The sequence below is a fragment of the Orussus abietinus genome, unplaced genomic scaffold (genome assembly GCF_000612105.2).
Source record: "Orussus abietinus isolate OABI.00-Male unplaced genomic scaffold, Oabi_2.0 scaffold1, whole genome shotgun sequence".
In the NCBI taxonomy this organism is placed as follows: domain Eukaryota; kingdom Metazoa; phylum Arthropoda; class Insecta; order Hymenoptera; family Orussidae; genus Orussus; species Orussus abietinus.
The window spans coordinates 3,790,925-3,803,232 of record NW_019396017.1 but is presented as its reverse complement, the minus strand read 5'-3'; the positions used below and the strand labels follow the sequence as shown (position 1 = coordinate 3,803,232).

The 12,308-nt window shown below is 47.8% G+C and overlaps 2 protein-coding genes across 5 annotated transcripts in view; both read left to right on the top strand.

Annotated features, from left to right (window-relative positions):
- The first annotated feature begins 272 nt into the window (after positions 1-272).
- On the top strand, positions 273-5,606 carry LOC105698048 (transketolase). 2 transcript variants are annotated; one of them, XM_012421926.2, is made up of 8 exons: positions 273-379; positions 2,672-2,817; positions 2,963-3,152; positions 3,245-3,479; positions 3,565-3,708; positions 3,807-3,980; positions 4,071-4,286; positions 4,368-5,606. In XM_012421926.2, the coding sequence occupies exons 1-8, from the start codon at positions 273-275 to the stop codon at positions 5,037-5,039; spliced, it is 1,884 nt and encodes a 627-aa protein (XP_012277349.1). In that variant the 3' UTR covers positions 5,040-5,606. The 2 variants fall into 2 exon arrangements, with proteins under 2 accessions (XP_012277349.1, XP_023290469.1); XM_023434701.1 differs by lacking the exon at positions 273-379 and adding an exon at positions 2,180-2,325.
- A 611-nt stretch (positions 5,607-6,217) lies between these two features.
- LOC105698028 overlaps positions 6,218-12,308 on the top strand; it is a 53,143-nt gene continuing 47,052 nt past the window's right edge. For 2 of the 3 annotated variants that reach the window (XM_012421865.1, XM_012421867.1), the window contains exon 1: positions 6,218-7,009. The gene's annotated coding sequence lies outside the window, so the exon portion shown is untranslated. Of the gene's footprint in view, positions 7,014-12,308 lie in introns of all 3 variants that reach the window. The other variant, XM_012421866.1, reaches the window with a different exon arrangement.

Below are 12,308 nucleotides of genomic sequence, written 5' to 3'. Positions count from 1 at the left end.
ATTCGATAGAAATTCATCCCGTAGAATTGCCGCCTAGAATGGGCAAGGTCCTTGGAGTGGGGATACGAGGTGCACGCGCAGTCCAAAGCGAGGAGTAGCGCGTCCATTCGTCTCATTCGCTCCACTCGTCCACTTGTTGCTCCGTCGCCGGGTTCTCTGGAGTGCTCCGGTCCGCCTTTCTCGGTTTTATTCCTCTCGATCCATTCGTGCGAGTCCCGGTCTCTACGTCCGTGCCTACGTTCATTTATCGACCGCCCATCGAACACCTCAGAATGACGAACTATCATAAGCCGGAGTCGAAAACCATTCAGGAACTGAAGGACATTGCGAACAAGTTGAGGATACACTCGATACAAGCGACGCAGGCCAGCAAGTCTGGGTGAGTGTCGGCTACTGCGAAGTACCGCGCGACCCATTGGTCCTTTCCGATGGAGCGGCCGTTCCGATTGGCCGACGCGCGAAGTTCGACCGTGGCGTGCCAGCGGATGCCGGCCGCCATCTTGTGATAACGCACGCGCGATTTCCTCCGCGTGCTCTTAGAAGACTTAGACTGGTAATCGCGGTGTTTAAACTTTGATAGAGATGGATAATCCAAGTAGGTCGTTTCCATCCGTCTTCGATCAGGATTATACTACATGAGGAGGTTAAAATGTAAACATAGCGACCGTTCGATGTCCATCCTTGTACTTTCCCGCCGTGCCAACTACACCGATCGTTACAAGCCGACTGCCAACTACTGGAAAAAGAATTTATTCGGTTCAGTTGAGCCAACAGAGAATTGAACCTTGATTCCGTGGTCGGCGGGATTTTTTTTTAAAGGCTTATTTCATTTTATGATGTCTGTACGTCGTCGCAGGCGATGACGGACAGTTCTTATGCAATGACGCGCGTGGTGGACAATCTAGGATAAATCAATAGCTGGAGCATGGAAAAATGAATATTAATACTCGATACGCGAACGTATCGAATCTGTTCTAAAATGGTAGCTCTATTTTTATTCTTTCGGGGAGTTTATGGGAGAGAGTTGGAGATCCGAGATTGCTAAGTTGTAAGCGGAACTGGCCATTATGAGGAAGACCGGCTAGAATATCTTTTGTACGACCTGAAACTCTAAACTCGTAGTCTCCAGTAAAATAAACGAAGGCTATGGGCTTGCAGTTTCATCATATTCCTCATATTCCTGACGATATTCAAAAACCATTTTCGAATTATTTAAACATGCGATTCTCCATCGAATAATAATTTTTAAATATGCCACCCCTGCTCGATTGGGATTTAATGATATTTTCCTCGGTACGGAATGAGTTTATATAGAAATATCGAATCTATGGATGTCGATTGATTTCCCCAAGGCATTTCTGGTATTTCTTCGGTACCACGTGATATCGAGTCGCTGAAAACAGTACTTTTTCGAAGTAATGCTATAACCTTGATAGAGAGCAGGTACGATTTACTAATGGCAAGTAAGATTTATTTGAGAGAAGAAAATCATTTTAGATTACGGGATACATTTTTAGAACACGATAATATTTATTTACGTCGAAATTCTCTATTTGTGGTTAACTCGAGTGACTCTCGCAGTCTGTAGAATCTAAAGAAATAACTCCTTTCTTCACCTTCCCCTTCTCTGATAACCGCGAATCTGGTAACACGTGGTGTGATAGGAGACGCACACGCGTTAACATTGCGTAACCAGCCCGGTGGCATGAAACATGTCGCGTGAACTCTGCACTTACGACACAATAATTTTCCACTTTCGCTTCCCAAGTAAACGTTCACTGAACAATTTCAGTTGCGATGAAATTTTGACAAAGGCCGCGATAAAGAAGAAATTAATTTACAATAAATTCAAATAAGTTTGAAAATCATTTTCTTGGTATATTTTTGATGTAGGTAGCCGGTCACGACACTGTCTTTTATCGGTTTAATGAATACAATAAGATAATTTTTTTTAGTCCGAGTCGGCGAGAAAGAGTACCGACTCCGAAACCGTCCGGGATGAATGGGCTAAAGTATGTAGAAAATATTCTGGATTAATTTCATTATCAACGGAATGATTCCGTCGAGAAGAGCGAGTTAACCAACGAGGAAGACGGAGTCGCTTTTGCCGATCCCCTCTATGGTTGGCTCGATCTATCGCGTTCTATGAGCTCCTATCAGTTTCAACTGAACGCGCTGCCGGAGAGGTACTATCCCGTCGCTCTTTTTTTTTTCCATACGAAGAATTGTCGAAATGGTTCGCGAAGTGGATGCCCAACAATTAAAAGACCAGGCTAATCGGTTGCGCATACTTTGTATCCAGGCAACCGAGGCTTCAAAGAGCGGGTAAAATTATAAAGCAAAATTATTTTTTCTCTCTGTTTATCTATGAAAATAATTTTTTTCATTGTCACATTTTCTTATTTAAATACTGAGCAAAACTCGGATCTCAGGCGTATGTAACAGTAGGCGGTAATTAATCATGAGTACTGGGATGGATACAAAAAATTCTTACAGAAAATCTGGGTTAACAGGTGATCCGGTACTTTCATGCTGTAAAAACTGTCTTGGAAAATTTATGTCAAGGTCCAAACAAATATGGATTGCCGTACTAGGAACCGTGCACTGTTCTACAACAAATTAGTATCTTTTATGGGAATTTTGTATTACCTGCTCCCTTTTTTTTTTCCAGACATCCAACATCATGCTCGTCCATGGCCGAGGTCATGTCAGTTCTCTTCTTTCACACAATGCGTTATAAGGTTTCGACGCCCCGTGATGCCAGTAGTGACAGATTCGTTCTCAGCAAGGGTCATGCAGCGCCAATTCTTTACGCCGGTAATTTTATTAGCCCCCCCGAGTTTGTCTGAATTTTTTAATGACTCCATAATTCTTAGTTTTGAAAACAAGTTAATGCTGCAATTTATTTACCAATTATACATTTTGCTGATTTATAATTCGACATTTTTAACGATGCTTATAGCATGGGCGGAAGCTGGTTTATTCCCAACAAACGAGTTACTGAACTTGCGGAAATTTGGGAACGATCTGGAAGGACATCCCACGCCAAGACTGAACTTCGTCGACGTAGGAACGGGATCGTTGGGTCAGGGCCTCTCTAATGCTGCCGGCATGGCATACGTCGGAAAGTACTACGACAAGGCCAGCTACAGGTGAATGGAAAAGCGACCCGATAATGCCAATGGTCAGGTCCGGTCCCTGATTGTAGTTCGATAACGTTACAGATACCGTTTCTTTCTTTTAGAGTATACTGTCTGATTGGTGATGGCGAATCGGCCGAGGGCTCAATTTGGGAAGCACTTCACTTCTCCTCCATCTACAAGTTGGACAACTTGTGCGTTGTTTTTGATATCAATCGACTGGGTCAAAGCGAACCCACTTCTCTTCAACATAATATGGATATTTATCGTAAACGAGTAGAAGCATTCGGCTTAAATTCCATAGTAGTCGATGGCCACAGCGTCGAGGAGTTAGTTAAGGTAAATTGACGTCGTGTAGGGACGATGAATAATTTCAAGACTTCGATTGATTATGGCAGCTAAATATAATTTTTTTTTTTCGTAGGCCTTCCACGAAGCACAGCACACTAAAGGAAGACCGACAGCCATTTTGGCAAAGACCTATAAAGGAAAGAGTTTCCCAGATATTGAGAACCTGGAAAATTGGCATGGAAAGGCTTTGGGTAGCAAAGCTGACGAAGTAGTACAAGTATGTTTTTTATGGTTGCGATATTTATATCAATAATACCAGATCGGTAGGTGGATCTTAAACAAATAGAGACGTTATTAATTATATGTACGTTTTAGCATTTGACGGCCATGCTGAAGAACCCTGGCCCTCTTGCTTTGCGTCCTCAGAAGCCTCTAGTCGACGATGCGCCAATAGTGGACATCACTCATGTTAAATTGGACACTCCACCGGCCTACAAAATCGGCGAACAAGTTGCAACGCGTGCAGCCTATGGAACCGCACTCGTAAAAGTAAAATCACGGATCAAAAATTATTTATCATCGATTAACTAAACATTTTAGGGGAAACGTTACTTAAAAAATAAATTATTAATGTTTTAGATAGCACGGAATAATTCGCGCGTGATTGCGTTGGACGGCGATACAAAGAATTCAACCTTCTCGGAGAAGATGAAGACAGTTGATCCAAGCAGATTCATTGAGTGTTTCATTGCCGAACAGAATTTAGTCGGTGTTGCAATTGGCGCCGCTTGTCGTGACCGCACAATCCCCTTCGTTTCTGCATTTGCCACATTTTTCACACGTGCATTTGACCAAGTAACTATTTCCTGTCATTAATATTTCCAGTTCAGTATCTGAATATTAGCATGCACTTTAATAAAATTTTAATTATTTTAGATTCGAATGGGGGCAATTTCGCAAACAAACATAAATTTCGTTGGGTCCCATTGCGGTGTATCCATCGGTGAAGATGGACCATCTCAAATGGGTCTGGAAGATATCGCGATGTTCCGGTGCGTTCCTGGGTCTACAGTGTTCTACCCAAGTGATGCCGTATCAACGGAACGGGCTGTAGAACTTGCTGCAAATACCAAGGGCATCTGTTTCATCCGTACCTCGCGTCCTAACAGTCCAGTTATTTATAAAAACGATGAAACGTTTATCATAGGCAAGGCCAAGATAGTTCGATCCTCACCAAAGGATCAAGTTCTCGTTATTGGGGCTTGCGTTACTCTTCACGAAGCGGTGAAGGCTGCCGATGAACTGGCCAAGACTGGAATTCACGTGAGGATTTTAGATCCCTTTACGATCAAACCCATCGATAGCGCAACGATCATTAAAAACGCCAAAGAAGCTGGCGGTAAAATAGTAACCGTTGAAGATCATTATCCCGAAGGTGGTATCGGCGAAGCAGTGGCCTCGGCTGTTTCTGGAGAAAGAGATATCGTTGTTAAAAAATTGGCAGTCAAGGAAGTCCCTCGTTCCGGACCTCCTGCGACGTTGCTCGATGCCTTTGGTATAAACGCGAAACATATCGTTATGGCTGTGCAAGAAATCTTAAAAGTTTAGAAAAAAATCATTGGCTCATCCACACACAAAATCGCAGGCGTGTGTATGGGCAGAGCACACTCTATTTCATCATGGATAAAATAAGTGCTGCCGATCGTAAAGCCGCTGTATAATTTTCTCACGCGAGTTAATCAGGAAATATTTACTGCCTTATTTTTACTTTTCACAGGTACTTGTTGAATTCTATGAATATTTTCATAGTTGGCGTAGACAATGCACTGTTATTTCATTCCTACAAATGAACTACACGAATGTTATACATTTACTATCGTTACCTCCGGTACGGAGATGTTTCCAATTTTTTGATAACGCAATTGAGAACTATTTTCCGTTTATCCGTGGTCACTTAGTGAATTTTTGTTCTTATCTTTACAATTACTTTTACACGAGGTGTCGAATAATGGGAACTCCATTCTGTGATATATAAAATCCGCTTGCCTGCAGTGTTATCATACACACCGCGGACAATACAGAAAGCTATCATGGGCTCAATTTCCAACACTTTTGCACTTAACAAATAGTGAATGGAATGTTTATATCAGCAAATATATAGAATTTGCTACACTTCTCAGATTCTCTTACGGCGTTTCTTATTGTGCGGAAATCTTTGTTAAAACATTTATCTTCCCGCTCCTTTACCATTCAACGTTTTCACTAGCTCACACGGTATTCGACATTCTTACCGACTGCCTGCCCCCGCCAGGAACAAGTTGCCCGGTTACTCGTAGATGGAATCAAAACGGCAAAATCGAGAAGTGCTCAAATCGTCTTCTCGATTGACAAAGAATTAGCCGAAAAAATGTCATCGTGGTTAAATTCAGTGTCTCGAATCCACTCGAAATATTTTGAAAATTATAACGACATGGGAAGCGGGAACTCATGATAATAACGATACGCTTTGCACGAACCGTATCGAGGGACCTTTACATCGATCATTGGATATTTTTGAATTAATGCGTGGTCTAATCGTCATTCGCCCTAAAAAAAAACCATCCACTGGTTCCATCGATTTAAAATTGCGCGCTGGAAATTTGGCATCCCGAGGCAGTGGCGCCACCTCTCGAGCCTCGAGGACGCCCGTTCCGTCCACGCGACGCGAGCGCGACGTTCCGTGTCCGGCGTTCCGCGCGTCGACGATTTAGCTCGCCTGGGTCGTCAGTCGGGCGCGATCGGCCAAGTCCGTGACTCGTCGTAGGTAGGTCCGCGCAGACGCTCCGTGGACCGAGCGCGCCGCGTCCCGCGCCCCCCTCCCCCGTGGCCGCGGTGTCAGGAACGTGTGCGTGCGCCCGCAAAGATGGCCGCCTCGCAAGCGTACGGTGGTGTTGACGTCGTTCCAGTCGAACCCGCTGAGGTAGCATCGGCGTGAGGAGGCGCGATTTCGGGGCGCCGAGAGGATCGGGCACCCGGGCGCCGGTCTCGCCGTCGCTCGCGTTCGCGACTCGGAGGTTAGTGCGCGACGTGGCTCGTTCTACGTGAACGGTGGTGCGCGCGGCAAGCGCGACGAGGCCTGGCCGAGCGAGCTGCTCAGGGAAGGTGCGTTCGGTCGGCAGCCGTCGGCTCGAGCCCCTGGCCCGCTCGAGCGCTCTCGAGCTCCGAGCCCGGGCTCCCCGGAGGACCCCGGGAGGTCACGACGGCCGCCGCCGCGTGCCCGTGCCCCCTGTGTGCCCGAGAGAGAGCCGAGCCCTCGGTCGACGGCCATATTAAATCCGGGGCACCTCGAAGCCGTCCTCCGTGCCGTCGCGAGGCGCGCGGATCCTGCCCGCTCTCCCGCGACCGGGCCGTTACGTCCGCGAGCTGCTCGCGGATGACGCGCCTCCGGGTGGCCTGCCGTCCCGAGCACCCGAAGCGGCCGCCGCCACCGGGACCTGCTTGAGCCGAGCGCTGCCCTCGTGTCCCCCATGCTTCGGCCCGGACGACAGCCCCGACGACAGCCCCGACGCCCGCAGGATTGCCCGACTGTCGGCTTCGACGTGAGTACGCTTTTTGCCTCTCCGTCTATCCGCTCCACCGTGGAAAGCCACCTTCTCGCCTGTTCGCGTTGTCCTGACATTGTCCTTCTCTTCTCCAGATCCTGCTAGTCAAGGCTTTAACCATATAAATAGCAGTACGTTACCTGTTACTTTGAAGAATGGATTTTAATGTTTACAAGAGTACGTTCTGAGTTTCAAGCAGGCCCCGGAGTAGTGGATCGAGATCGATGGCGGTTTTGTTTTTAGAGTGGAACCAAGGTAGAGGGTCGACGGATCTTTTGAGTTACAATTCGTCCTCTTCTCGATAGCGCTGCTTATGTTTTCTAATGCTATCGTTTGATTTAAACAAAGAAGGTAGTATATCGTATCCATTATCCGTTACTTCCGTGAGTGGATGGCAATGTTAACGATAGATATTTTCCATTCCTGAAATAACTCGTACGTCATGGCAGCATCGAAGGGAACGACCTGAAGGGGCACGAGAGATATAAAATTATTCCATGAGCGAAAGAATATTTATTCGAGACTACAAAAACTGTAACTCGAAAGATCTTGAACGAGTCGCCTCGGTATACTTAGATAATGATTTTAAAGAATTCTAGAACGATGAAAAAGTATCGTTGTAATATCGAGCTACGATAGAAAAAATGACATTTGACACAAATTCTAGGTTAAGCGTCCCGTTTCTTTTATGAACGGAAGGTGAACGATGTATCTCCTGGAATTAATTTTTTATTAGAATTGCTAATAATATTTATTAATTCCATTTATTTCCTTTGTCAATTTCCGTATACTCTTGCCAATTTTAGTAAAGAACTGACCGTAGCTTTCCTCAGAATATTCCCTGTTGAATTTATTTTGAAACTGTACGGTGCACATCGGTTAAAGATACAAGGTAATGGGGAAAGTCAATTTAAACGTAGCATTGCCCATAATTATCCCAATAACCGGCTGAGCGTGTCGAACAAAAAGCTTCGTTCAAAATGGGTCGTGATTCACATATAGGAGCCATTTGGAGCAGTAGCGCGCCTTCGCATTATACCTTAACGGGTTTGTTTAATTTAACCCCTAAAAAATCCCGGCTGAAAAGAAACCCCGTTATAACGTCCCATGGATCCTGCTATTGTGAACGAAAATTAATTGTTTATAACCAACGCGGCGTATAAATAATTCGGGTATATTAAGCTAAAGGGTCGATCGATAAACATTAAATTTGATCCTTCTAAAAATACGTACGGTGCGGTGGGAAAGGAATTATATTTTATAGAAGCGCAATTTTGGGAGTACGTTGCCGTTCCTGCGGGACCCACCGAGCCGAGTTTCTCGCAACCTTCCCCGCCTAACTCCTAATTTCCCGGCTACTATCAATTAATCATGTTTCTCTCATTCGCAATCCCTCGCTACGAAGGCGAACCTCCCCGACCCTCTTTTCCATCTTTCTCCTTTCATCCCTCTCGCAGCAACCCAGCCATACAGAAGTTTACGAGGTGACTCGTGAATTTCTTAGGGCGCGTTTTCACTAACCCACGCGAGGCCGCGCACCCCCCTCGGCTTACGAATTTCCGAAAAGGAAAAATTCCCCCCGAAAGAAAACTATCCCTTCCCAAGAAGGGGACGTGGGACGACTTCTGCTTCTTTCGAGTCCGGCATATATTTCCTGCGGAAACGTCTAAATGGGAAAATACGACTATGGAAAAAATTCCTGCCCGCGACGACGCGGATTTATTAATCGAAAAAGCTCGTAATTGTCCTTTTTATCCGCGCGTACGCTTAAACAGGCCAAAGGGCGAATTGAATAAACATTCCGACGGACGTGCCAGAACGCGGTTCAATAAAATCCCGCCCGGTTGGATCCTTCCTTCCTTCCTTTTTTTTTTTTTCATTTCTCTCTTTCTCAAAACGCGGAATTCGGGGGAACGGTGAAATCCAACCACGCGGAAGTTTACGAGGTGACTCGTAAATTTCTTACGGCGCCTATTCGGTAAGATACGCATCCCCGTAACCTGGCGCAAGGCTCTCCGCCGCTGGGAAAACTTTTCCCGTGGACCGGCGAATTTGAGAAAGGAAAAGGGAGATACATCGTGCGCGCTATCGTAGCGGCGAGAGGGACGTTATCGAGCTCCAGGGGTGGGACCTCTTCGTTTAAGTCTTTATTAGCCGGTAACACTGTCCCGGTATACCGTGGAGCGGTAAGAACTCCGACGAATTTTCCCGACGATGGAGTGAAAATAATTCCCGCGTGCGCCTTAAGTATAGGAACACCGCCATTACCGCCGTCCGACACCCTGTGGCGATATCCCGGAAACGTCGAAATCCTTGCCAGTGTTTCCCCTCCCCCGACCCAGGAAAACAACGCTGCGTGGTTAGCGTATTTTTATTTCCTTACATTTATTTATTTTATTTTAATTCCCAAGTCCAGTCGGAATGCGCCGCACGTCGCCCCACTCGGGTCCCTCGGGGCGGGATCGTCGCCTCCTCCGAGGCTGGTTAAACCGTCCTTAGCATTTCGGAGAAATGCATTTCGTCGCCGTCCACTCCATCGTCCGGTCGGTCCCGCTCCTCGGGGTGAACACCTTCCTCGGACGGCGTCTCATCCCCGGGAGCGGCTCCGTCTTATCCGGTATTAATATTCACGGAGGAGGCCGGCCGGCCTCTCTCTCGGGGCCCTCGGCCGCGTACTTGGGATTCCCGTCCCGTTTCCCCCGGCGTCGCCCTACGTGCGCGGGCGAGTCTAGGTTTTGCGTGCGCACGGGCGAATTCGATTCCGCGTGCCCGCCGGCGAGCTTGATATCCTGCGTGGGAGTACGCTCGCGCGTGCGATTACGCACGCATGCACGCAGCCGGCCTGTGCCAGGCCGAGCCACCGGCGGACTGCCGACGTCCCGGCGAGTCCTCCCCCTCCGTTTGTCTAGCTCCCACGGCACTCTCTCTCTCTCTCTCTTCCCTCCCCCTCTCCACCCCCGCCCGCCTACGGGGTGGCCCGCGACTCGGCTTGCCGCTTTAAAGTTTGATCATTCTCTTTGGCCTTGATCTTTTTCTGATTTTTCTTTCGAATCGTCCCGGGTATGCTTCCTGGAGATTCCGTATTCGGGAAAATGTACATATTGGGGTGTAGTTTAATGCATGGGGACGTGACCGGGGTTTTCTCGTTTTTTCAAATTTTCCCGTATGGCTGCCCCGGGTGGATACGTGGACCGGATTAATTTCCTTGCTTCCCTTAACTCGATGGAGATCGGTGCCGAGAGTGTCGTTTCATTTTGGAGAGGGAGGCCGACTTGTCGGCCACCCGGTGGATCCGGAACTCCGTATCTGCCGGTGGGATCGTTTCCGCCGAAAGAAACGGAAGAAAGTACCCCCCTCGCTTCCGATGCCGCGAGCGGGATGGGAAACTCGGTTAAACAACGGCTCGGAAGTTGACGCCCTATCGGGTGATACGGGAAGAGAGAGAGTGAGAGAGAACCGGGGTCCTTGGATTTCGCTCGAAAGATTTATCCTGGGAAAATCTGCCGTGAAAATTGCACCGGCGAGGTGGAAGTTCGGCCGAGGGCAAGTTACCGTCCTCGGGGTGGAATAACGTTAAAAGTTGAACGCGGGAGTTAGGGATGACTTTTGGATGACTCCTAGGATCGCGCGGGGCGGTATGGATTTTATTATTTTATTATTAAACGCGTATTAAGGGCGAAACTACGCGGAGTTTCTTGATCCCGCGGCTCGCGGCACGCCGTGGACGGTTATCACTTTATCACTTTGGACCGAACTCGAGAGATATTAAAAAAGCAGAGGATGAGAGTAACTAGCCGACGCGGGTCCTTGGGACGGGAAAGTGGAGGGAATCTTCGGGTCGCCGGGGGCAACGGGAAAGAAAACGTAACGTCGCGGTCCCGGGGAAAAAAAATGCCGAGGCCGTCCTTCCTCGTCGGCGAGATGATTCCCCCGGAAAAACGGAACATCCCCTGGTCCGAGGTCGGGATGTGGTACTTTTCAAATTGCTCCGTCAATGGAAAGTGGGTTAGGGAGAAACAACGTTCCGTCGTGACGTCGAACCGGATTAGCGGATAAGAAATTAAATCTCAGGGCTGGAGGAATCTAAACGGGGAAAAGCCTTTGGGGGGCGTAATCGTAATGGCTCCCTCGGCAGCCCGAAATGGGTCAGCAAAGATTCGTTTGGTCCCGCGGTAAAATGAAGTTTCTCTTTCGTTCGGAGCGCGGAAAAGCTCGCGGCCGAGATAAAACGGCCCGGTCGCGGTCCCTCTTGCTTTTCCGATACGAAGCATGACTAAAAGATGAGCTTATATTTCCGGGAGAGCCGGGACATTCGGCCAAGTCTATCTCCTAGAATTGGGTCCGTGGGACTCGCCTCGAAGACGGCGATTTATAATTAGTCCCCTTTTCTCCGTTCCCGCCGATCGCTGTCGGTTTACCGCGTAATTCGGCGGACGGCGTCCTCGTTACGGTGATGGCCTTTCTTGGAGTATCGAAAATAAAAATGAGAAAAAAATATATATATATACGTACTGGCGGAAGTAATCCCGTGTATTCGACGGAAAGTAATGCGCCATAAAAATCGTCCGTATCAGCTTTTTCGTGTCGTTACGACGGCAAAGGTGATCTGCTTGCCGTAAAACTTGGAAGCTTCCTCGAATTACTCGCGGGCCTCGTCCTCGAGGAAGAGGCGACGCTCTCCGGGGAGATCATTACTCCTTGATACGAGCTTGGCAAAAATCCAGATTTACGGGGAACCGGAGAAAGGATTAAAATTCGTCCGACTCGAGGTGGGACCGTGGAAATTCTCTCATCTCGATCTATCGATCGTGGGAGTTCGCGCTCCGCGGCAAGAGTCGTCCTAGAACTCGGAGCGCGTCTCCGTCGATCTTAAGATCGAACCTGGCGAATCGTCAAAGAAACGTCTTTCGTTGTATCGAGACAGGGGGCCGAACTTGTCCTCACTTCCGGCACTCTCGATCGATCTTCCCAGAAAACGGCTCAAAAGAGTAGTCGGTTTATCGGAAAAGGAACGTGGTCGACGCGAAACGTGCTTCTTTTTTTTTTTTTTCTTTTTCAACTTCCGCTCATACGGGGGGAATAATCGAATCGCTCGTTTCGAATTCGTCCTCGCCCCCCGGTTCCGCATACAACGGCCGTTATCTCTCGCGTTTAATCTGCACTTCAAAGAAGCGGCCTACGCCGTGGCATAACTTTCCTAACGAAGTTAACCGCCAATATTCGGGCGCCAAAAACGAACCGTTAGGAAAATTCCCGAGTCCGGGGGTGTAGTTTTTTTTCCTCGTTTATTTTTATT

Excerpts from the sequence above, each read along its gene's own strand:
- LOC105698048 (XM_012421926.2), top strand. The coding sequence starts at position 273 with ATGACGAACTATCATAAGCCGGAGTCGAAAACCATTCAGGAACTGAAG. Across the intron at positions 3,480-3,564 it reads GCGTCGAGGAGTTAGTTAAG|GCCTTCCACGAAGCACAGCA; the intron begins GTAAATTGACGT and ends TTTTTTTCGTAG. Across the intron at positions 4,287-4,367 it reads TCACACGTGCATTTGACCAA|ATTCGAATGGGGGCAATTTC; the intron begins GTAACTATTTCC and ends TAATTATTTTAG.